At 42.2% G+C, this 22,009-nt stretch overlaps 1 protein-coding gene across 6 annotated transcripts in view; it reads right to left on the bottom strand.

Annotated features, from left to right (window-relative positions):
* uvssa (UV-stimulated scaffold protein A) overlaps nucleotides 1-22,009 on the bottom strand; it is a 177,097-nt gene that overhangs the window by 14,960 nt on the left and 140,128 nt on the right. For all 6 annotated transcript variants that reach the window (XM_088287071.1, XM_088287072.1, XM_088287070.1 and 3 more), the window contains 3 exons: nucleotides 21,610-21,738; nucleotides 21,333-21,516; nucleotides 3,475-3,583 (listed from right to left, as the gene is read on the bottom strand). In XM_088287071.1, coding sequence (XP_088143197.1) covers nucleotides 3,475-3,583; nucleotides 21,333-21,516; nucleotides 21,610-21,738 — 422 coding nt within the window. The remainder of the gene's footprint in view (nucleotides 1-3,474; nucleotides 3,584-21,332; nucleotides 21,517-21,609; nucleotides 21,739-22,009) is intronic.

Raw genomic sequence — 22,009 nt, 5'->3', positions numbered from 1 at the left:
CTGCATCGCCGGCGGCGTCAGACCACGAGGACGACCTCCATGCCGGACCGATCGCGTGCCGGACCATTGCGTGCCAGACGTCGTCCGCAAATTGTCTCACCGGAGTCGAGCGATAAAGACCGCGGTGCTGGTGTCGCACATGGTCGCCATCGCCCACAAACGGACTCCTCAGAGTCGAGCGACGACAACCGCCGCGGGGCCCCGCGTGTCTCACGTGCGCGACTTCGCCCACGCAGCTCGCAAATCGCTTCGCCAGAGGTTTCCAACAGTAAAGACAAATTTGAACCGGATTTGGACCCCGACTTGTCCGACGAGTATGTGTCTTCGGACAACAGCGAAAGCAGCAGAGAATCCTCACCAGACCCCACCGATCGAGGAGGTAAGCGCTCGCAAGTTCCCATTGAACATGTGGTTACCCCTCATGCAATTATTGTACATATCATGCGTCTTGCGGGCAGAATATGTAGCGTAAATGTGCAGTTATACGCGAGGGTAACTAAGCAAGTCTGTTGCAAAAATACTGAAGGGTGTAATCATACATACTTTCTCAAATTCACAGATTGTACATCCCGTGGCAAAAAAGCTCCTCCTCACGTTGTTGGTGTCAAGCAAGGTAAATAAAAGTATGAAACTTCACACTCCAGCAATAAAATGCAACAATAAAATATATATTTCCAATTGTTTATATTTTTGCAATTTACAGGTTGTGCATCAGGAAGCAGTGGTTCAAGATGGCGTCATACTGGATGGCAACCGAAGAACATCCCCTTTACAGCAACCCCTGGGCCACTAAGGGCCACTGAATGCCGCTGCCCATCTGGAGTCTGAGGAGCCAGCTGACTTGCAGCTGTTAATCACCGATGATCTTCTGCAGCACATCGCGGATGCCACCAATCACTTCACAGACAATTTTTTTTACACTAACCCCAGTGGTGTTCACCGCAAAAAACTCAGATGGAGACCAACAACTGTTGCAGAATTAAAATTGTTTTTCGGGCTCAGTTTCATCACAGATTTTGTGAAAAAAAAAAAAACAATCCTTGTGATGTGCTGGTCTGTACATCATTTACATACAAACCCTATTTTTGGTCAGACAATGGCAAGGAACCAATATCAAAACATTTTGAGGTTCCTCCATTTCAACACGGCGACATCATTTGATTCATCCGATAGACTGTACAGGGTCAATCAGGTGCTCAATTACCTGCTGAACAATTTCAAGACACTGTACCAGCCAAACAAGGACATTTGTATAGACGAGGGGATGATGAAGTGGCGGGGGCGCCTTTCATTTAGGGTTTACAACCCACAAAAACCGGTCAAATATGGCATAAAATCATACATTTTGTGTGACTCTGAAACAGGCTACTGGCAGGCATCCACGCTCACACTCATACCAAGAGGCAATTGAGTGTTCAATCGGCCTGCCATGCATGTTTTTGGAATGTGGGTGGAAACCGGAGTACCCGGAGGAAACCCACGCAGGCACGGGTAGAAAATGCAAACTCCACACAGGATGGCTGGAGCCGGGATTGAACCCACGATCGATGCTGTCTCTCACTGTGAGGCCATCGTGCTAACCAGTCGGACACTGTGCCGCCATAAAAAAATATTAAGCGTGCAATTCACATTTTTGACCTTCAGACTGAACCTTAGGTGTTAAAATGTTTAATTTAATCAACTCAACTCCAAAACAAAGTGCATTACAGTAATTCAGCCGAGATGTGACAAAGGTATAAATCACAGTTTCAAAGTGCTGAGAAACCTAAACAGCTACCTAAGATGGAAAAAAGATTCATTTAACAAAAGCACCAATTTTCCGGTCCAATTTAAAATCACTGTCCAGTTTATGAACTATATACGGTGGGAAGTACAAGGGCCATTGGAACCAAAAATGATAACTTCAGTTTTTTTTTCATTGAAATTCAAGAAATTCAGTTTCATCCAGGTCTTGATTTCCTCCTGAAAAGACAAAATTGTCCTCAATGAGAAAGCATCTTTTTTGCTCAGTGGGACATATATCTGGGAGCCACAAGCACAGCAGTGGAAGGAAATACCATGTTTCCTTTAGAGTTAACCCAAAGGGAGCAGATGAAAAAGACTGTGGAACCGTATGACAGTGGAGCAGTGCGGGTCCCAGAGCAACCAAGGCCAAAAAACAAAAACGCCTAAGATCTAAAACACTTAAGGTCATTACCACTAATGCCCATTTGGTGTTGCAAACAATTAAATAGAATACTGTGATCCAGTGTATCAAACGGTGCAGTTAAATCCAGATAAACCAGACACACACAGTCTCCAATGTCATTTGTCAGAAAGATGTCATTCAAAACTTGTAACAGGGCTGACTCTGTGCAATGCATCATCTTGAAACCTGACTCAAAGACATCCATGACATTATGGTCATTAATGAGTCTGAGCAAATAGGTTGAGTGGGTTTAAGTACAGAATCAATAGTTTTAAATTGTACACAAGGGTTGTGACTATCAGCCTGAATGAGGTTTGATAAATGTTCTCTTTTGGCCACTTTATCTATGATCTGGTAGTTACACCAAAAGTCTTACCAGATTTGATGAGACCTGCAGCTTGTCTTTTTGTCGTTGGCAGCACTGCCGTTTAGCTGTGCACATTAAACCACGGCTCGGGTCGAGCCTTTGATTGCACAGTTTTTAATGAAGCCAAAAAATCCACTATAGCACGACTGGTTGACTTGAACCAAAAAGTGATGTTTGAAGAGGGAACTGTGCTGCGGAGTGGCAAATTCTACAGTAGCACAGCAAAAGAAGACATCAAAGACAACAATCGTGTGATCGTAAATCACATAGTCCAAGTCAAAGTTTGACACCAGTAGACCATAAGCGAGAACTAGATCTAAAGTATGTCCTTGTTCATGCGTTGGGCAAGTCACATACTACACAAAATTAAAGGAATTGATATCAAAATACCTCATGAGGACAATATGGTGATACTTAAGCCTGATTTGAGCAAGACGTTTTGAAAAGTCATTCTTAAAGTCGGTATTGTATTTAGGAAGATGCTAAATGACAGCACAGGGACAGCACGGTCTAATTCAAAGAAAGCTGGTTATTGATGTTGCGAATATACACAATTTACATTTAAAATTGTTTAAAAAAAACAAGTCACCATTCCTCCACCATCGTTTGACATCCTCAGGGAATCAAAGATGGCACAGTCAGGTGGCAACAATTTAATTCAAGCGTTATACTCACCTGTACCTGTTTCTGTCAGACGGAGTAAATACAGGTCAGGAAAAAGGAAAAACTCCCTCAGGATATACGTTTTGTTTGTCAATGACCGGGCATTTAACAATAAAATCCTTGTGGGAGCAATAACAGGTGTGCATGCCTCTTCCAATTGACAAGCTCTGGGAATATCCTTCAAAAGCTGGAGATGGACCACTCGTCGGAAGTGGGATGGCTTTTTTTCATATGTGTAACAACTAATTCTCCTTACCATGTTTCTTCTTTGTCTTCCTCCTATGCTGCTCTTCTCTCTCACGGTCCTCCTGGCTGCAGGGCCGACCCTCCTGATCTCGCTGGACAATACGCCCATGGAAAGGGCACTAAAGGACACAGTGTATTCAGTGAAAGATCAGAAACAGATGAGCACTCAACAACGTACCAGAATGAGCTCTGACTTCGGCTACCTAACTCATCTTGAAATTTATATTCAATACAATACAATACAATTTTATTTATATAGCGCATTTCACAATAGCAGGAGCTTTAACAAAGCGCTTTTCATATGGTGTAATAGAAATTGGCAGGAAATTATAACACAAAATAAAACATATGAACACATATACAGTAGATACCAGAAGAACAGCAGAACAGCGACAGTCTCATGTTGAGTCAAAAAACTAAAGAATAAAAACGTGTCTTCAAACGAGTTTTAAAAGTGGACAGAGATGGGGCTTGCCAAACATTCAATGGGAGGTATTTCCATCGGGAAGGACTGGCAACAGAAAAGGCGATCCTGAGGCTACGCTTAGTCCTCGGCACCTCCAGCAGCATGAGGTCCGCATTAAATCATTATCATAATTGTGAGGGAAGTAAAAGTGCATTTAGTATTTTTTTTTTTTTTATCTACCACTTGACAGAAACTGTTATAGCACAGACAAGAAGCATCTATAAATTGGGGACAAATCATGTGGAGTTACACATACACATGTGTTAGAGAATGTTAAATGGGTGGCGGGAGGGAGGAGGATCATGCAAAGACAATGTAGTCTGGAGAAGCTGAACTTCAGTAATTTTGTTATTGGACTTCTGTTGCAACCATAGTCTGGGCGTCCTAATTGTTTGTTGCAATTGGATATAGTCCTTTTTATGTTGCGGCACCAAACCAGACATGATGAAGACTCGTTAGCGGAAAACTGGTTTCTAACATTTCTACATAGCTTCTCTTTGCAATGTTAATTTCCTTTGCCAGCTGGTTTTGGGCCCGTTTGTACAGTGTCTCCGCTTCTCTCTTTTGGTTTTCTAAGCTGGCTGAATTTGGCAGTGAACCATGGGTTGTTATTACCGAACGAACTGACTCTGTGCAATACATTTTTTTGAAACCTGACAGGAAAATCTCCATGACGTTGGGTTCATCCAAAAAAGATTGTAACTGCATGTGCACCACGTTTTCCAAAATTTTAGAAATAAAATGCAATTTGGAAAGGGGTCTAAAATTTGACAGCACACCTTGATCAAGACCTGGTTTCTTAAACAGGAGTTCCACCACAGCATGTTTAAAATGTTGGTGGACAACACCAGAAGAGAGACTGCTGTTGATAATGGCCAATACCGATTTGCCAATACTTGGGAGAATTGCTTTAAAGAAATGAGGAGGGACGGCATCATGTGGTGAGCCAGATGGCTTAATATGGCAAACCACATCCTCCAAAGATGACAAAGGGATCATGTCAAAGGAATCTAACACTGCGGAACAAAGAACGTGTACGGAGGGGTCGAATGTAGTATTCGAAACGAGAGTCCGAGCTGTTGCAACCTTGTCCATAAAAAACTGCAATAATGCATTACACATTTCAGAATCGTTTGAAATAGAGTTTGTGGATTATGACAATTTGCCTGAATAAGACTGGATAAGTACTACCCTTTGACTCTCATCTTGTTTTGATAACTGTGCCAGCAGTCTTTTCGAATTTGATACAAGACCTGCAGCCTGTCTTTTTTCCACTACCGTTCAGGTTTGCGGCATTCTTGTTTAGCTACACGAGTTCTTACATTAAACCATGGCTCCAGTCTTACTTTTGGCCGCATAATTTTTTATGGAGCCACAGAATCCAAAATATTACAACATGTAGAGTGGAACCAAGAGCTGAGTTCCTCTGTGTTTGATGAGGGAACACACAGCTGATCAAAGGCTTCAGCTAACCGACTAGCAGTGAGGGGGTTAAAAATCAGGCGGTTGCATTCACTAGTAGTAGGTTGAACAGCAGCAGAGGAAAACACTACATCAAAGAGCACTGTCATTTGATCAGAAATAACATTGTCCAACACTTTCAAATTTGTGATCGACAAACCAAAAGTAAGGACAAGGTCTAACGTATGTCCCTGGTTATGAGTGGGGCCGGACACGCATTGCACCAAATTAAAAGAGGCTATGAGCCTCGAAAAGTCCTTTGCCAGTCCGTTTTCAGGACAGCACACATGTATATTAAAATCCCCGATCAGCAGGATATGGTCATATTTTTGCATGATTTCCGCAAGATTTGAAAAGTCATTCAGAAATTCCTTGTTGTATTTTGGAGGTCTATAGATGACAGCGCAGAGCACAGGAGCAGCCCTGCCAACTTCAAAGAATGTGCTCTCGAAGCTGGTGATTAATGAGGCCAATATACACAGTTATTCAAACTTGTTTTGAAAATTAGTTGCTGTTTCTCCACCACGAGGGGTGCTCACAGTTTTTCAGCGAGCAGGGGTGCTCACACTTTTTCAGCATGCGAGCTACTTATAAAATGACCAAGTCAAAATGATCTACCTGCTTACTTTTGAAGTAAGTTGTGTGAAAAATTACTGCTGTCCCGATAACTGACTTTTTAATTCCTTCACCTTTCTCTTCCTCAGCTCGCTTTTCAGTGGAAAGTCGGTATCATATTTTCCATGAACGGTCCGAAAATGCCGCTCCACATTTCCCTTCTTTGGTATTGCGATGGTAGACTGGCAGATGAGGCAAACGCACTTAGAAAACGTCATCGTAAAGAAAAACTCCTCCTCCCATGCCGTATGAAAGTGATACGTTTTTGTGTTTTTACTTGGTCCAGCACCCCCACTCATGTTTATACCTCCTTGAGTTCAAGTATATATTCAAGAATATAACGAGGGCTTAAAATTGGATGTAAACAACTCGCAAGCTTGTTAGTTGTGCTGCACTTCGCACCGTTGTTTGCACATGCGTCAATCAAATGACGGATACTGATAGGCTATTTTTTAATGTCATGCAATCTACCCATACTACCTTGGCAATCGACTGGTAGATCGCGATCGACGTAATGAGCACCCCTGCCAAGAGGGTCACTGAGAACAACCAGCGCACTGTACGCTATCTTGAAATAAAGATATTGATCAGAGTGTAATACTCTTAAATGAGCAGTTAGCAATGGTAAATACTTGGTGCAAATGTAGCAAATTATTCTTGAACATCACCAAAATTAATTCACCTAATTATATTGTCTTCAGCATGAATAAACATAAATACAGTGATCGTGAAGTAAACATAACTATTGATGGTAGACATTAATAAAGTAGAGTTTACTACATTTTTAGGAATCCAGATTGATAAGTCTTTAAATTTTAAAAAGCATATATATGAGTTGGTTAAAAAACTAGCAACACTTGCAGGAATATTTTATAAACTAAAACAATTGCTCCCATTGGAGGCATTATTATCATTGCATCGATCACTGTTTTGTAATATTATTAGGAATAACACTTACCCTACATATACTGCCAAATTACTCATATTGGAAAAAAATGGTCTCCTAAAGCTTTATGAATGTAATGTTTTTCACAACCTATGTACAATGTATAATATGGTTCACAGGCTAAATATCAAGTGGTGTGAACTCATTCCACTGTACTCTTCCTCACACCTACATAATACTAGGAACAAGTTGCGCTTAAAAGGGAAATATAGGAAATTCAAATCCACTCGATTCAGTGTGTGTTATAGAGGCCCACAAATATGGAATGAATTGGAAAATGAGATAAAACAATCTGTTTCGCTTTTTATATTTAAAAGAAATCTGAAGCGCAAGCTCCAGGAGAGATATGCATCGAATAAATAATGACTTAAAGGTTGAACTGTTCTCTTGTTCATAGATTACGGAGTTATGATTGATTGTTGTTTAAGTTGAAACGTCCTTTTGCATGAACTATTAGCCGTTGCCTTGCACTGCAAGCTTCCCGTAAATGACGTTTAAATTAAATTTATTATGTCAGAATAAGGTTAATCTTTTGTTTGGTGGTGGTGATCTGGCTCCCTGTTTATAAGCTTTTAGCTTCAGAGGGAGTCAATTTTTCACATTGTAAACAGAGTATTTTGTTCTGTATACAACATTGTGTGAAAATGAATTTTGTGGAATGGTGCGGGTAAAAGAGGATGCTAAAGGCATGCACCCAGTAGGTAGGTACGTGTATACTTGTACAGTTGATGAACCGGGAGTTTGCCATCAGTCCGGGAGGTTAACGAAGGAACGCCAACCATTGGACATCAATGTAAACAAAGAGTTCAAAGTGAAGTTGCGAGCGGCGTGCAAGTGATGGATGACAGATGGCAAACAGCTTTACTCAGAGGGGGAGGCAACGCCGGGCGAGTTCCGCTACAATTTATGAATGGAATGTGGATGCTTGGGCTAATGTGTCTGCTAGTTGTTCAAGCTTTTGCAAAACTGACGACCCACATGGCAACAAGACTGACTCTGACAAAGACGAGAAGGTATCTGGCATGTTAAACACTTAAATAAAACCGACCTCAGTTTTGATACCGCTGCTTTTTTTCCAAAAGATGCGCTAGAATGAATGCTAGTGTATGTTTCACCATTTCTGTGCCCAATAATATGACATACGGCTTATGTATGAGTTAAATACTGAAATAGCATCCGTAACTGGGACAGCGCCTTTTGATACGGTGCGCCTTATGGTCTCGAAAATACGGTAGTTATATCAGATGGTGGTGAGGGATGTTAACAACAGGATGGCAGACATAAGACTTGGAAGACTCCCATCTGTGAAATTGTTCAAACCATACAAAGTGCTGAAGCGGTTACAATTCACCAAAGAACACAATCGCTGGCCTCAAGAGATATGCAATCTATTTTGTTTTGTTTTTTGGATCGTTTATCAGATGACTCCCAAGTATTGATTTCATTTGTCAGATGACTCCCAAGTATTGATTTCAAATAAAGTAGGCAGATATATTTCATACTATTTATCTCACACCAGCAATGTATCCATTTGAATGGAGCAGAATACTTGACGAGTTCATGTTGCCCTATGTGGTAGCTCACCTCTTGACGTAGGTGTTTCAACAAGACAATGACCCCAAAACACATAAAAAAACAAGGTCAAATTTAGCCATTTAAAAAAAAAAAGTACACATAATGGTCACTTTGCTTTATTAGCCGTGGGTCGCAACATGATAATAGAAATTTGTGTCACAGAAATAGATTTTTTTTTTTTTAAATGTTTAGTTACCCTATACACTTTTTTTTTCTCTTCAACAATGCTGACCACAGCTAGCTACATCGTAGCAGCCCATAAAAGTCATTGATCGCTGCATATGCTCTGTCAGATGTCACTGCATAGTGACGTTTACAACCTCAAAAATGGCAGCGTCCCACGAGAGCTCATCTGCAATGTGGGAATTTATGTTAAACATCATATACTTAGTTTTTTTATCAAGCTGATGTTTCAATAAAATAGTTAAAAAAAATCCCAACTACTGTGCTAACTTGGCGAACTCCATCTAGATACTGAATACCATGTTAAGTTTACATCAATCTCCGCGTGTCACATGGCTGTTCTGATTAATGTAGTGGCTCGTAAATGGCAGATCAGCAAAGATGAACACATTTTCATTCAGCATTTGTTTTCATTCTAATCAGAACACAAGGCTTCCATGTAAACCATGACTGAGATGAAGATTCAGTATGAGTGCGAACTCAGTCCACTGTCACTTGTTCGGCTAATTTCATTGGTCAAATGTGATGAGACTATTGGTGAACTGGTGGCATGAGGCTCTTTAGTAAAAATCAATAAATTAACCACATCACATTTAAAGCTGCAGGGTTCAAAGTTTGAGAAAAAATAAGCAGATTGTACTCCGGAAAATAATAATATACCAATATTGTTAATATTTTCACGACCGTAAGGCACACTTAAAAGTTTTACACTTTTTCTAAAATGGATGGGGCTCCTAATAATGCGGTGCGACTTGGGTGTGCATCAAGTTCCAAAATTTTTAAAGTTGTGACTTTCTTGAGCACTCCCCTGGACTGACTGGGAGCATTGCCTGCTGACACACTGCTTATATAGAGGAAAGGAGGACGTGAAAGAGGACACTATGGCACGCCCCAGTAGATACTGTAGGGAGCAAATAAACTCTGATCTTGCCATCATTCTGGGAAGTTTGACGAAGGAACTTCAACCATTGGACATCGGTGTAAACAGGGCGTCAAAGTGAAGTGTGAGTGATGGATGACAAATGGTGAACACGACATTACTAAGACCGGGAAGCACCCCCGGGGAGTCATGCCACGATTTGTGAATGGAATGTGGAAGCTTGGGCTAACCGTTAGCCACGTTAGACTTAAATGTGTCTGTTTGCAATGTTTGAGCTTTTGCTAAAGCCGGCATAATTTCTGAGGATCTGCACGGCAACGAGACTGACACTCAAAAGAGGAAACCTGTCGTGTTAAATACTTCAAAAAAGCACAAATAAACTCAGTTTTCCTCCAGTTGTCTTTTTAAAAACATATGCTAGCTAGCATTAATGCTAGCATACGTTTTTGCGTCCATCCATGCTACCGGATGTTTTAAGATGACGTAGGGCTGTTCAATTTGGCCTAACAAGAAAATCCCTATTATTTTCTCTCAAACCCTATTTTCCGATACGATTTCTTTATAAAATACAAATAATGAAAAATAAAGTATTTTGAATGTCTTTTATTTAAATTTAATTTTTCTTTGTTGAGCTCAAAATGCCAGTGAATTTAACTTAAAACACAGAACAATCCTTGGGATTAACAGCATTTTACTTTACTTCAGATCTCTTCTGATCGTTTTTTTTTTTTTCTTTTTTCCATTTAATTTTATTTTTCTACATTTCTTTGGTATACATCACTTGGTCGGTGAGTATTCCCCACTTGTCATCTATGACTACAAACATACATATGGCAAAGACGTAATACATAATGTAAACAATAATCATAAATACTATAAACTGCCCATCATTATTTGCATTCCTTTGTATTTCTGAACTCACACAGGGAGGTTTTTTTGCTCAATAGATGCTGCATAGAACAGATGAATAAATTAGTAGAGTGAACTTGTGTTTTAATATATGAAGGAATTGGGCCCTGTCACAACTGTTGATACCATTAACCACAAGGTTCCAATATGATCAGATGGCGCTCCATTGTACAGAATAACTACATTTCAGTCTTGTACACCAATTATTTGGTCGTATGATTACAAGAAACATCTGGGTTATGTAAAACATAATCCCTGTATTTTATAACACAGGTAAGCGTCTGTTCTTTGACTCTGATATATGTAGAAGCTGGATATGGACATTGGCAGCATTCATCTCTTCCAATTGCATTGGAAAAATGTAATATAAATAAATAATAAGTATTCATTACTGCTGTTTAATTTTGGATTGTAATCTGAATTTTGTTTACATCCATTCATCTCAGGAATTGCATCAGTCAGTTTTTTTTGGTCCATTTTGTTGGACTCATTTTCAGAGTTGCTCTAGATTCTGGATTTTGTTGCAGGCAAAGCTGCCTTGACCTTCTAATGGACCAAACAAATGCTAAAGGCACCATGGACAAGGACGCGGAGGTTGTTCGCCTTCGCAATGAGTGCTCATCGTAGTGCTCAGCGCAGTAAGCTTTAACTACTTGGAGATACTTTTTATGTTTTTTGGTATACAGTGACTGTTTTAAATTTTTAACCTACGGACACGCTCCCACCAGTGAATCGGCCAATTGTCAAAAAACTGTCAAACAGCTAGCAAACTCCAGCCCCAGACTAGCCGCTGCTAGCCCGTCGTGCTAGCCCCGGTCACCGGACCCGGTTCATAATGGTGCAGGGTGAGACAAATAAAACAATCTCTGACCTGAGAGAGGAAGTCTATCGTCTGACAGAGGAGCTCCGTCGAAAGGAATCCCTCTCTCGTCTTTCACGACCTGTTTCCCACAACTCTCTGCCGTCATTATGGATGGGCATTCCAGCGGAATCATGACAGCTGAGAGTATGACTGAGGCGCCACTGATGGACACGGTGAGATGTGATCCAGCTACCTGCCCAGGCCCATCCTGCTCAACACCACTCCAAGGTACCACCTGGGTCGAGGTGACGTCCCGCAGCCAAAGGAGCAGAGAACCATATCCTCGCACTCAAGTGGTCATGAGGAATCGTTTTTCCGCCCTGGCAGAGGATTCTCCCGCTGCCATTGCTGCGCCCCTGCCGTCTGAGACGTCGACGGTTGCATCTGACCCCAGGGCTGGGGTCCCAGGTGCTCCTTCGAATTCCCTGCAGCTCACGCTGATTTCGGCCGGAGTGGGTAAGTCCACGCGTGGCCCAGTCGGCCGCTCTCAAATGGGGCTGCTCAGGGACGCAGTGTCCCGGCACACGAGTGGGCCACAACATCGGCGCCACTCATCAGTCCCGTCCTCAGTTGCCACTCGTCCTGGGGAGCACGATTTAGGACAACAAGGTTGGAATTCTTTCCATAGAGTCCACGGTTCCCCTGGCACTCATTCTTTACATCCTCTGCACTCACCAACCACCGTCATTGTTGGCGACAGCATCATTAAACACACACGCTACATTGGTAATATCACTCGATGTTACCTCGGAGCCAAAGTTACGGACATAACTAACATCCTGCCCGCTCTTCTTCTCTCTCTTCCACCATCCGTATCCCGGCTCGTTGTCCATGTCGGGACGAATGAAACAGTGCACCGACAATCGGAGCAAACCAAGCGAGATTTTAATGTCCTCTTCGACTTGCTAAGAACTTGCGGTCTGTCGGTCTGGATAAGCGGCACTTTGGAGTCACTATCCCACGGCAGCGAGAACTTCAGTCGTCTTTTACGACACCCACCTACAGGCCAATCTCAGTTCCCTTCAACAGCACTCCCAACAGGCCCCCACTATCATTACCACCCACATCGGACATTTTCTCAATTCAAACCATCACTCGGAGACGCTTCCCTCCCACACACAAACAAAGTGGTTTTAACAGTGACAATCTTTTACATGTTAACATTTCAAATCCATGCGACCATGAGCGCACGTCCAGCACAAACATTGACCTGGCTGTGCCAACCGTACGCTCCATTTTAAACAAAATTTTTTATCATAAACGATCTGATTTTAGACAACAACCTTGAAGGTATTCTTTTATCTGAGACATGGCTAGGTACAGTTGCTCCTAGTTGCTCTCATCGAGGCTTGCCCACCGAATTTACATTTTTTATTTTCAACCTGAATCTGTAAAAGAGGAGGCGGGACTGCGTCAATTATAAAAACTTCTCTTATTTCAAAGGAAACTATTTATAACAGGTATTTATCTTTTGAACACCATGCCTTTGTTTTTATCAGTCCTTCTATTCTCTGTGACACTTTACTGACCTCCTCATCACTCTACTTCTTTTATTAGTGAGTTTTCAGAGTTCTTATCGATTTTACATTCCACTTATAACAGAATTTTAATAACCGGCGATTTTAATGTGCACGTTGACAATATCTCGGACCCACTGTTCAGAGAATTTTTAAACCTTTTAAGCTATTTTGATTTTAAACAGCATGTCGCACAAACAACTCACAACAGAGGACACACCCTGGACCTGGTCATAACCTACGGCCTGTCCATTGGTGTGTCCTCTGTTGTTGACCTGGCTGTGTCAGACCACTACTGTGAATATTTTAATCGCCAGTTTTAATCAACAAGCAGCCCCGGTGAGAACAGTGAGAAAACGCTACCTAACTTCTGAGGTGGCTGCAAATTTTATTGAAATTTTAAAGAGCCCTCCTGCTGACATTTTACCTGCACCTTGTGATTTTATTGTTGATAATTTTAACAGGGTTTTAAAATCAACATTAGACTCGGTTGCTCCTCTTTTAACAAAAACCATAAAAATCAAGACGATACCCCCGTGAGGAAATGATTTAATTAATTTAGAATTAGAATTAGAAATCCCTTTATTGTCACTGTACTCAAGTGTGCAACGAGATTAGAGGGCTCCCCTCTCCAGTGCAATACAACAATAATACAGACAAATATATAAATTATATAAATAAATAAGAGAGTGCAATGGAATTTAGTACTGAATAGGGTATATAAAAACACATCACGATGCTGTTCTGCAAGGTAAGGGTGTTCTCGTGTGTGTGTGAGAGTTCAGAATGGAGATGGCTCTCGGAAAGAAACTGTTTCTCAGTCTATTGGTCCTCGATTTGATGCATCTGTAGCGCCTGCCAGAGGGCAACAGGTCGAACAGGTGTGAGTTTGGGTGGGTATTGTCTTTGACGATGTTGAGAGCCCTTCTGAGGCACCGGGCGGTGTAGATGTCCGACAGTGAGGGGAGAGGGCAGCCAATAATCCTTTGCGCTGTTTTGACTGTCCTCTGGAGCCTCACTCTGTCCGCCTCAGTGCAGCCGCTGTACCAGGTGGAGACGCAGTACGTCAGCAGGCTCTCGATGGACGAGTGGTAGAAGGCTAGCAGCAGCTTCCTGTCTAGGTTGAATTTCCTGAGGACTCTCAGGAAGTGCAGACGCTGGTGGACCTTCTTTACCACTGCTGTGGTGTTGTGAGTCCAAGAAAGGTCGTCGGAGATCTGTACTCCCAGGAACTTGAACGTGTGGACCCTCTCCACACACACGCCTTCGATGCAGAGGGGGGGCGGCACCGTCTTGTTCCTCCTGAAGTCGACGACAATCTCCTTTGTTTTTGCAGTGTTAAGGTGCAGTCGGTTGTCCTTGCACCAAGCTGTCAGTCTCTTTACCTCCTCTCTGTAGGCTGTCTCGTCACCTTCCAAGATCAGACCGACCACTGTCGTGTCGTCAGCAAACTTGACGATGGTGTTGTTGCCGTGGGCCGGGCTGCAGTCGTATGTGTAGAGGGCGCACAGGGGAGGGCTCAGCACGCATCCTTGAGGGGAACCGGTGCTCAGCATGCGGGTGGAGGACGTGTAGGGGCCGAGCAACACAGTCTGGGGTCTGTTGGTCAGAAAGTCCTTAATCCAGATGCGTGTGAGGGCAGGGAGGCCGAGAATGTCCAGTTTGGAGATGAGGATGTCTGGTATGATTGTGTTGAATGCCGAGCTGTAGTCCACAAAGAGCATCCTGGAATACCTCTGCTGTTGTTCCAGGTGGCCCAGCACAGCATGCAGAACAGTGTCGATGGCGTTCTCAGTGGATCTGTTAGCCCGGTATGCAAACTGGTAGGGGTCCAGAGTGGGAGGAAGGCAGTCCCTGATGTGCTGGAGAACCAGCCTCTCGAAGCACTTCATGATGACTGGTGTGAGAGCAACAGGACGGTAGTCATTCAGGTGGACGGCTGGTGACTTTTTGGGGACAGGAATAATGGTGGAAGTTTTCAAGCAGGAGGGGATGACTGCTTGAGCCAGGGAGCGGTTGAAGATCCTGCAGAAAACATGTGACAGTTGGTGGGCACATGTTTTGAGGACCTTGCCTGGTATTTCGTCGGGTCCAGTAGCTTTCCTGGGGTTAACAGCCAGGAGCGCGCGCCTCACATCGTGTTCCTCTACGGTGAGTGGGGGGGAGTTGGAGCATGAGGTGCGGGGGTGTGACGGTTGGGGCGAGTCAAAGCGAGCGAAGAAGCAGTTAAGCTCCTCTGCCAGCGATGCACTCGGGTCTGCAGAGGTCGTGCTGCTGCCACGGAAGTTGGTGATGCTCCGTAGACCCTGCCACACCTCCCGTGGTCTGTTACTGGCAAGGTGGGCCTCCAGCCTCCCCTTGTAGGTTGCCTTGGCTAGCTTGATGCCTTTGCTCAGGTCAGCACGAGCCACCCTGTACTGGGCTTTGTCGCCTGACCTGAAGGAAGCGTCACGGGCCTTGAGGAGAGAGCGAACCCTGCTGGACATCCAGGGCTTCGCATTTGGGAAGGTCCGTATAGTCCTGTGTAGGGACACAGTTTCCATGCCGAACTTGATGTAGTCCAGTACACAATGTATTAAGAATTAAGAAATCAAAAAGAAAATGCAGGAGTGCAGAAAGGAGGTGGAGAAAGAGCAACCTTACAGTTCATTATCAATTATTATGTTAACAACTCAAATCCTACAATAAAACAGTCAAACTGGCAAGAATGTCTTATTTCTCAAATCTCATTACAATTAATAAAAACAACCCTAGATATCTCTTCTCCACCTTCGATCTTTTAACGAGCTCTGATTTTAAAAAGTCCTCCGACATCGACAGACGCTCTCTGTGAGGACTTTGCAGACCACTTCAGAAGTAAAATCGATGACATAAGATGCAGTCTTTCAGCTCATCAAAATGTAAGTTTTATTAATGCTGGACAGTCATTTTTACCAAAGGAAACACTGGAAGGTTTTGCCCTGGTTGATGCAAAGAAACTTGGTCGAGTTTTCTCCCAGGTAAATCAAACAACCTGGCTTATAGATCCAATTCCCACATCACTTTTAAAGGCATTTTATGGATTTGTCAAGGAACAGATTTTTAATATAGTTAATTGCTCACTTCAGACAGGTATCTTCCCCACTGCCTTTACAACTGCGGTGGTGAAGCCCCTTCTGAAGAAGAGCAATTCAGACCCCAGTGTTTTAAATAATAGGAAAATTGGTTTCTCTACCATTAAATTATTTTTTAAATAAAAATGATGTTTTTGAGAAATTTTAATCTGGTTTTAGAATGAACCACAGTACAGAGACAGCTCTTTTAAGAATTTTAAATGATTTCAGATGCTTTACAGATGCAACAAAACTCACAGTTTTGGTGCTACTGGATTTAAGTGCCGCTTTTGACACAGTAGATCACCACATTTTATTAAATAGACTTAAAAACCTAGTGGGTATCTCTGGTACTGCTTTTAACTGGTTTTATTCCTATCTCACAGACAGACATTTCTTTGTAAGTATGGACACCTGTTCCTCCAAAACCCAGGAAATTAAATGTGGGGTTCCCCAAGGTTCAATTTTAGGCCCTGACAGGGTCGCTGTCCGGCCGAGGCCGGAAGCGGAGGGTGAACTCTAAACGCTGACCACGAGAAGATGTTTCGACCAGATGTTTATTGGGACCGACAGAGAACAATCAATCCACATCAATACTATGATGTGAACTAGGCAGGGGTATAAATCTAGGCAGATATCTATACTTACAACCGTCGCGGACGGCGGGAAAAAAAAACGCTGGTAGACGATGTCACACCAGAAAAGAAAAACGATAGTTAACTTAAAGCGCTTGCACAGCAAGGAAAAACTACAAAACGAGAAATGGCTTACCACAAAAGGATAAGGGAAGTCCAAATAACAAGAACAAGAACGAAAAGCGAGCCGAAAGATAGCTGGAGAAATAATCACAAATAACGCAACAATCAAGACACGGAATAACATGGGCAAATCAAGAGCATGAAGCATGAGCATGAGCATCGCAGGATATATAATAATCCGACGCCGAGAGATCCACGGCGGCGGCTTAAGTAGTCAGTGGATAATTAACGTGATGGGCATCAGCTGCGTGGCTTGTGGCGCGTCTCTCCCTGCCTGGTGACGTGCGACGGGACGCGCGAGGAGGGAACGCCCACTTGCTGAAACGAAAACGGATCATGACAGGCCCAATACTTTTTAATCTGTACATGCTTCCTCTTGGGGATGTCATTAGCAGACACGGCATCAGCTTCCACAGATGACACACAGCTGTATATTGCCGTTTCTCCTGATGACAAAGCCTATCGATACCCTTTTAAATTGCATTTTAGATATTAAGTTATGGATGGCAGCGAATTTCCTACAGCTCAATCAGGACAAAACAGAGGTTTTACTTATCAGTCCTGAAGGTCAGAGAGAGAAACCCTTACCAAAACTATAAGATTTTAAACCCTCACAATGTGTGAAGAACCGGGGCGTTATTCTTGACTCTGAGCTCAGTTTTATTCCTCATATTAAAAATGTAACCAAAATTGGTTTTTATCACCTTAAGAATATAGCCAGAGTCCGTCCGTTTCTCTCTCAGGCTAACACGGAGGTGTTGATGCATGCTTTTATTTCCTGCCGCCTGAATTTTAATAATGCTCTGCTCTCTGGTCTTCCCAAAAAGAGTATTTCCAGTCTACAACTACTTCAGAATTCAGACGCACGGGTGCTGACGAGGACCAGAGGGCGGGCACATATTACACCAGTTTTAAAATCGCTGCATTGGCTCCCCATGTGTTTCAGGGTTGATTTTAAGGTGCTTCTATTAGTTTTTAAATGTCTTAACGGTCTTGGGCCATCTTATTTATCTGACCTTCTCTTCTCATATTAACCCTCGCGGACCCTGAGATCCTCTGGCACCGGCCTTTTAATCATTCCTAGGGTGAGGACTGGAACCCATGGTGAGGCTGCATTCAGCCATTCTGGTCCTCGTCTATGGAATAGCCTGCCGGAGAACATCAGGTCCGCAAAGACTGTTGATATTTTTAAAATAAGGCTCAAGACTCACCTTTTTAGTTTGGCTTTTAAATTATTTATCTTAGTCTTTTAATTCAGGACTGTCATTTTATCTACTATTATTGTCTTTAATTTTTAGCTTCTTCGTCTTTTCGTATCATTTTTCTTATTTATTTTAGCTCCGTCGTTTTATATTATTGTCTTTTAATTTTTAGCTTCTTTGTCTTTTAGCATTTTCATTTTCTGATAGAAATATTGTGATATAATTTGTGATTCTCAATAAAAGGCCCCGGGAGAGAAGGAAGCTTCAGAGATCCGACCTGATCACTGAGGCTCGCTCTCTCCTGGCCAGAGGCTTGCCACTTGGTGTCCGTGTCTATTGTCTCTAAATTTCCTACTTGTCTCCTACCCTGGGTGCATTTTCTCATATGGTTTCTGTGTGCCTTGCCATGTCTTTCTGTCTTTCTATTAAGACAGTTTATTAGGTTGTGTGAATGCGAGTGATCTGTGTGTATGCGAGTTCAGGTGTGCATGTGGATGTGTCTTGTGTTTATGTTGGGTGGGTGGAGTGGGTATTAGTTTTTTGTTGTAATTTGGATGTTCTTATTGTACAGCACTTTGAGCTGCATTTTATGTATGAAAAGTGCTAAATAAATAAAATTTGATTTAATTTGATTTGATAAATGTCGTAATCAGTTCTGCTTAGAAACCAGTACAGGATCCTTGTTCTCGCTGACCCACTCGATGTTGACTTTGACCTGCTCCATTGCCTGGTCCACAGCCCCGGAAACAGCACTAAGATCATACTTTGTGGCAAAATTCTCCAACTCCTCCAATTCAAACTGGGTGGAGAATCTTCTGGTCACACCCTCAATCAGCTTGGCTCCATCGCCTTTGACTAACGTAGTCCCAGTGTGCTCTGATAAAATTCTAGGCCCATCCATGTCCTGCCACATTTGTGCCAATGTAGTTAATAGTTGAAGTAACATCCATCAGTCGTATCTTCTCAGGGTCCAAAGTGTAATCCAGGTATCTGCTTAAAAGCCAGATCTTCTTACTGCACGACAGCGCTTTACGAAGCTGGTCTTTCTCTGAGGTTTTACTGGTGGTCTGGAACTTATTCCAAGCAAACTCCCACTCTTTTGTTCCCCCAGCGGCCACAGCTTGACAGTAGATGACTGACCGCAAGTTGGGGTGAATACTGTTGGTGTTGGTGTCATTGCTATTCATTCAGTTGTCAAACATCCATGTAGCATTTTCGATGCATTCTTGGAGTCCATTGGTATCAGTCACGTCAATAGCCGTGATCTGGTTGAGCAATGATTCTGGCATTCAATGTCGCTCCCTTGGATTTTCTCCCAGTTCTCCAATTTCCTCATTTCTCCTCCGGTTTCCTTCTTACTTCCGTTAATTATAGACCCTAAATTGCTCATTGGCATGTGATTTCTTTCTTTTTTTTTTTTTTAATAAACAATTTTTATTAACAAGCAAATTCAAACACACACACACACACCATTGTACAGCAACATTTTTCAATTTTACCCCAACAAAGCAAAGATATCCAACAACACCTCCATGAAACAAACCCACCCCGAACATAAAGATCTCTCTATTAATCAATTATCAACATCAGGGAAAAGAAAAAAGGACAAAAATTCCACTAAACACTAACCCCAGTAAATTAACCAGTATACTCAGAGCTATACATACACATTCAAACAAAACCCCCAATGACTAAAATAAGACATTCTAATAACAATATTAAAAAACGAAATGGGGAAATAAATAAATTAAAATAAAAAAAAATAAACAAGGAAAATAAATATTATGCTGCTTATTTTGAGTGTGTAACAATTGCTGCTCGCAACCAGACCAACCACCAAATGTAATGAAAATAAATAAATAGACCCATGACGTGGTGGGAGGCGGCCAGACGGGCACAGAAAAAAATAAAAACTACTCTACATCAGACACAGGTGTACCACTCCATCACTCTAGCTTATCCGGTGCGAATTTACGTAAGTATTGAAGCAAGGGTTTCCAGTGAGTATAAAACTTATCGCCACACCCCCTAAGCGTGAATTTGATTTTCTCAGAGTTGAGGAAAAATAAAATGTCGTGGAACCAAGCTTTAAAAAAAGGGGGTTGAGAAGACTTCCACAGTCGAAGTATTCTTCTCCGAGCAATCAAAGAAGCGAAGGCCACAACATTTTCTTGAACGGCTGAAAAAGTAAAATTGTCAGGAGACCTACCAAAAAATGGCAATATGTGGGGATGCAAGTCTGAGACGCACCCAAAAAAGGACCTCCAGAAATCGACCAATTTAGGGCAGGACCAAAACAAGTGTGTCAAGTGACAAGGGCTTTGCGAACACCTACTACAGAATTCATCAATTGTATATGGAAATATCGCATGGAGTCTATGTTTGCTACAATGAAGTCGATGTAACACCTCAAACTGAACAAGGGACAGCCTAGCACAACTAGAGGAAGAGTTAACCTCTCAAGGGCCTTTTCCCAGAAGTCTTGACTGAGGTCTATTTGTAGTTCAAGTTCCCAGGCCGATTTCATCTTCATCAAAATAGAATCATCGCCTTTAAACAAGAGGTCCGAAAGTAAGGAAACGTGAACTTTGGGCAAGGCTATCACTTTGAGTGCCAAATCAATACCCGTGGGCTTTGGAATTTGTGGAAATACTGGCGTGTGTGTCCTGGCAAAGTCATGTTGCTGAAGATCTGTTCTTAATTAAACAAATAGAAGAAAGTGCTTCTTCTTTCATTATCATATATACCATCTGAAACTAAGTCAAACATGAGAGAAGGTAGTCAGTCAGTCTGTAAACACAAGTTGGTTGTGTTTGAATCTTTCACAGAAACTGAAACACACTTTGCACCGGGATCAGTTTGGCCTGTCGTGTCTGTCTGGCTGAAACCATACCATTGCCACACTACGTGCATGCTGGTGGGAATAAGCCGAAATGCACAGGAAACTTAGATGCACCAAAAATAAAAATCTAACGTATTGATTTGAATGTTATTAAAACGGTTTTATCCAGAAAAGTTGGTTACGGTTCAAAATTGCTGAATATGTTTTACCATTACTGCCCCCAATAATACGACAAGCCTAATATATGTGTTAAATACAGTAGGACCACCTGTAACTGAGACAGTACTTTTTAATACGCTGCACCTTATAGTCATGAAAGGTACTATCGGAAATCTGATTTTACAATAAAGCCGTAACATTTAGCCCAACGTTTTTCCTGAGATCTTTTCTGCTGACCTCGAGTCTGACACTGTACCTCTACGACCTGAAGAAAATGATATTTCTGGCTGGAATGCTATGAAAAACAATGATTTATATGCATAAATTATAATTTAGAATTTAGAAATCCCTTTATTGTCATTGTACTCAAGAGTGCAACAAGATTCATTCTGTTCTGTTACCTTCAATCGGTCCTGTCTCTTACACATTTTGCCGTTGCCTAATGGTGCATTACAATAGTGGCTGACAGGAGTGAATTGCCCAGGGAAAGAGATGTATCTGCAACTGCTCTCAGCCTTAAGCTCCTTGTTTTCCAGCTCCTCTTCCACATTAGCCGGAACCCAAAACTGATGCTGCGAGGCTAATCTGAGAATGAATAACACAAGAAGATTTGTGTGTAGGTATAAATGCTACAGCTTTGTAATATTGGGACAGTTGTATGTTTTCCAGATATATTACTTGGTGATCTTGCCAGAGTTAGGCTGCTCCTGGCCCCAGTAATACAAATCCAGACCAAATGGAACCACCGGAGCCTTCAAAGTTGTTGGGTCTTTGTTGGACTGAGTTGAACTGGGTTCAGAAGAGTTACTGCAAGAAAGAAAAACAAATTCAAATTACATTTTTAACTCATTAAATACCAGCCATTTTCACTGGAGCAACCCGCTCAATCCCAGCGTTTTCCTGGGTTTTGACTAATATTGAAAGGCCCACAGAATATTGTATTCTAATGCTATATAGACATGGAGCACACCAAAAGAAAGATGAGACTCTCTTCTTTCAACAGAAAAAAAAAGTTTGTTTCTATCTTTTTCCATTCTTGAGCAATCGGCATTTGAAAATAGCTAAATTTCATGAAAAC

Source organism: Idiotropiscis lumnitzeri, unplaced genomic scaffold (assembly GCF_059441095.1).
Source record: "Idiotropiscis lumnitzeri isolate Australia: NSW breed Sydney's pygmy pipehorse unplaced genomic scaffold, RoL_Ilum_1.0 HiC_scaffold_23, whole genome shotgun sequence".
Taxonomy (NCBI): domain Eukaryota; kingdom Metazoa; phylum Chordata; class Actinopteri; order Syngnathiformes; family Syngnathidae; genus Idiotropiscis; species Idiotropiscis lumnitzeri.
The sequence above is the reverse complement of the archived record's forward strand: the minus strand, read 5'-3'. Positions and strand labels throughout refer to the sequence as shown.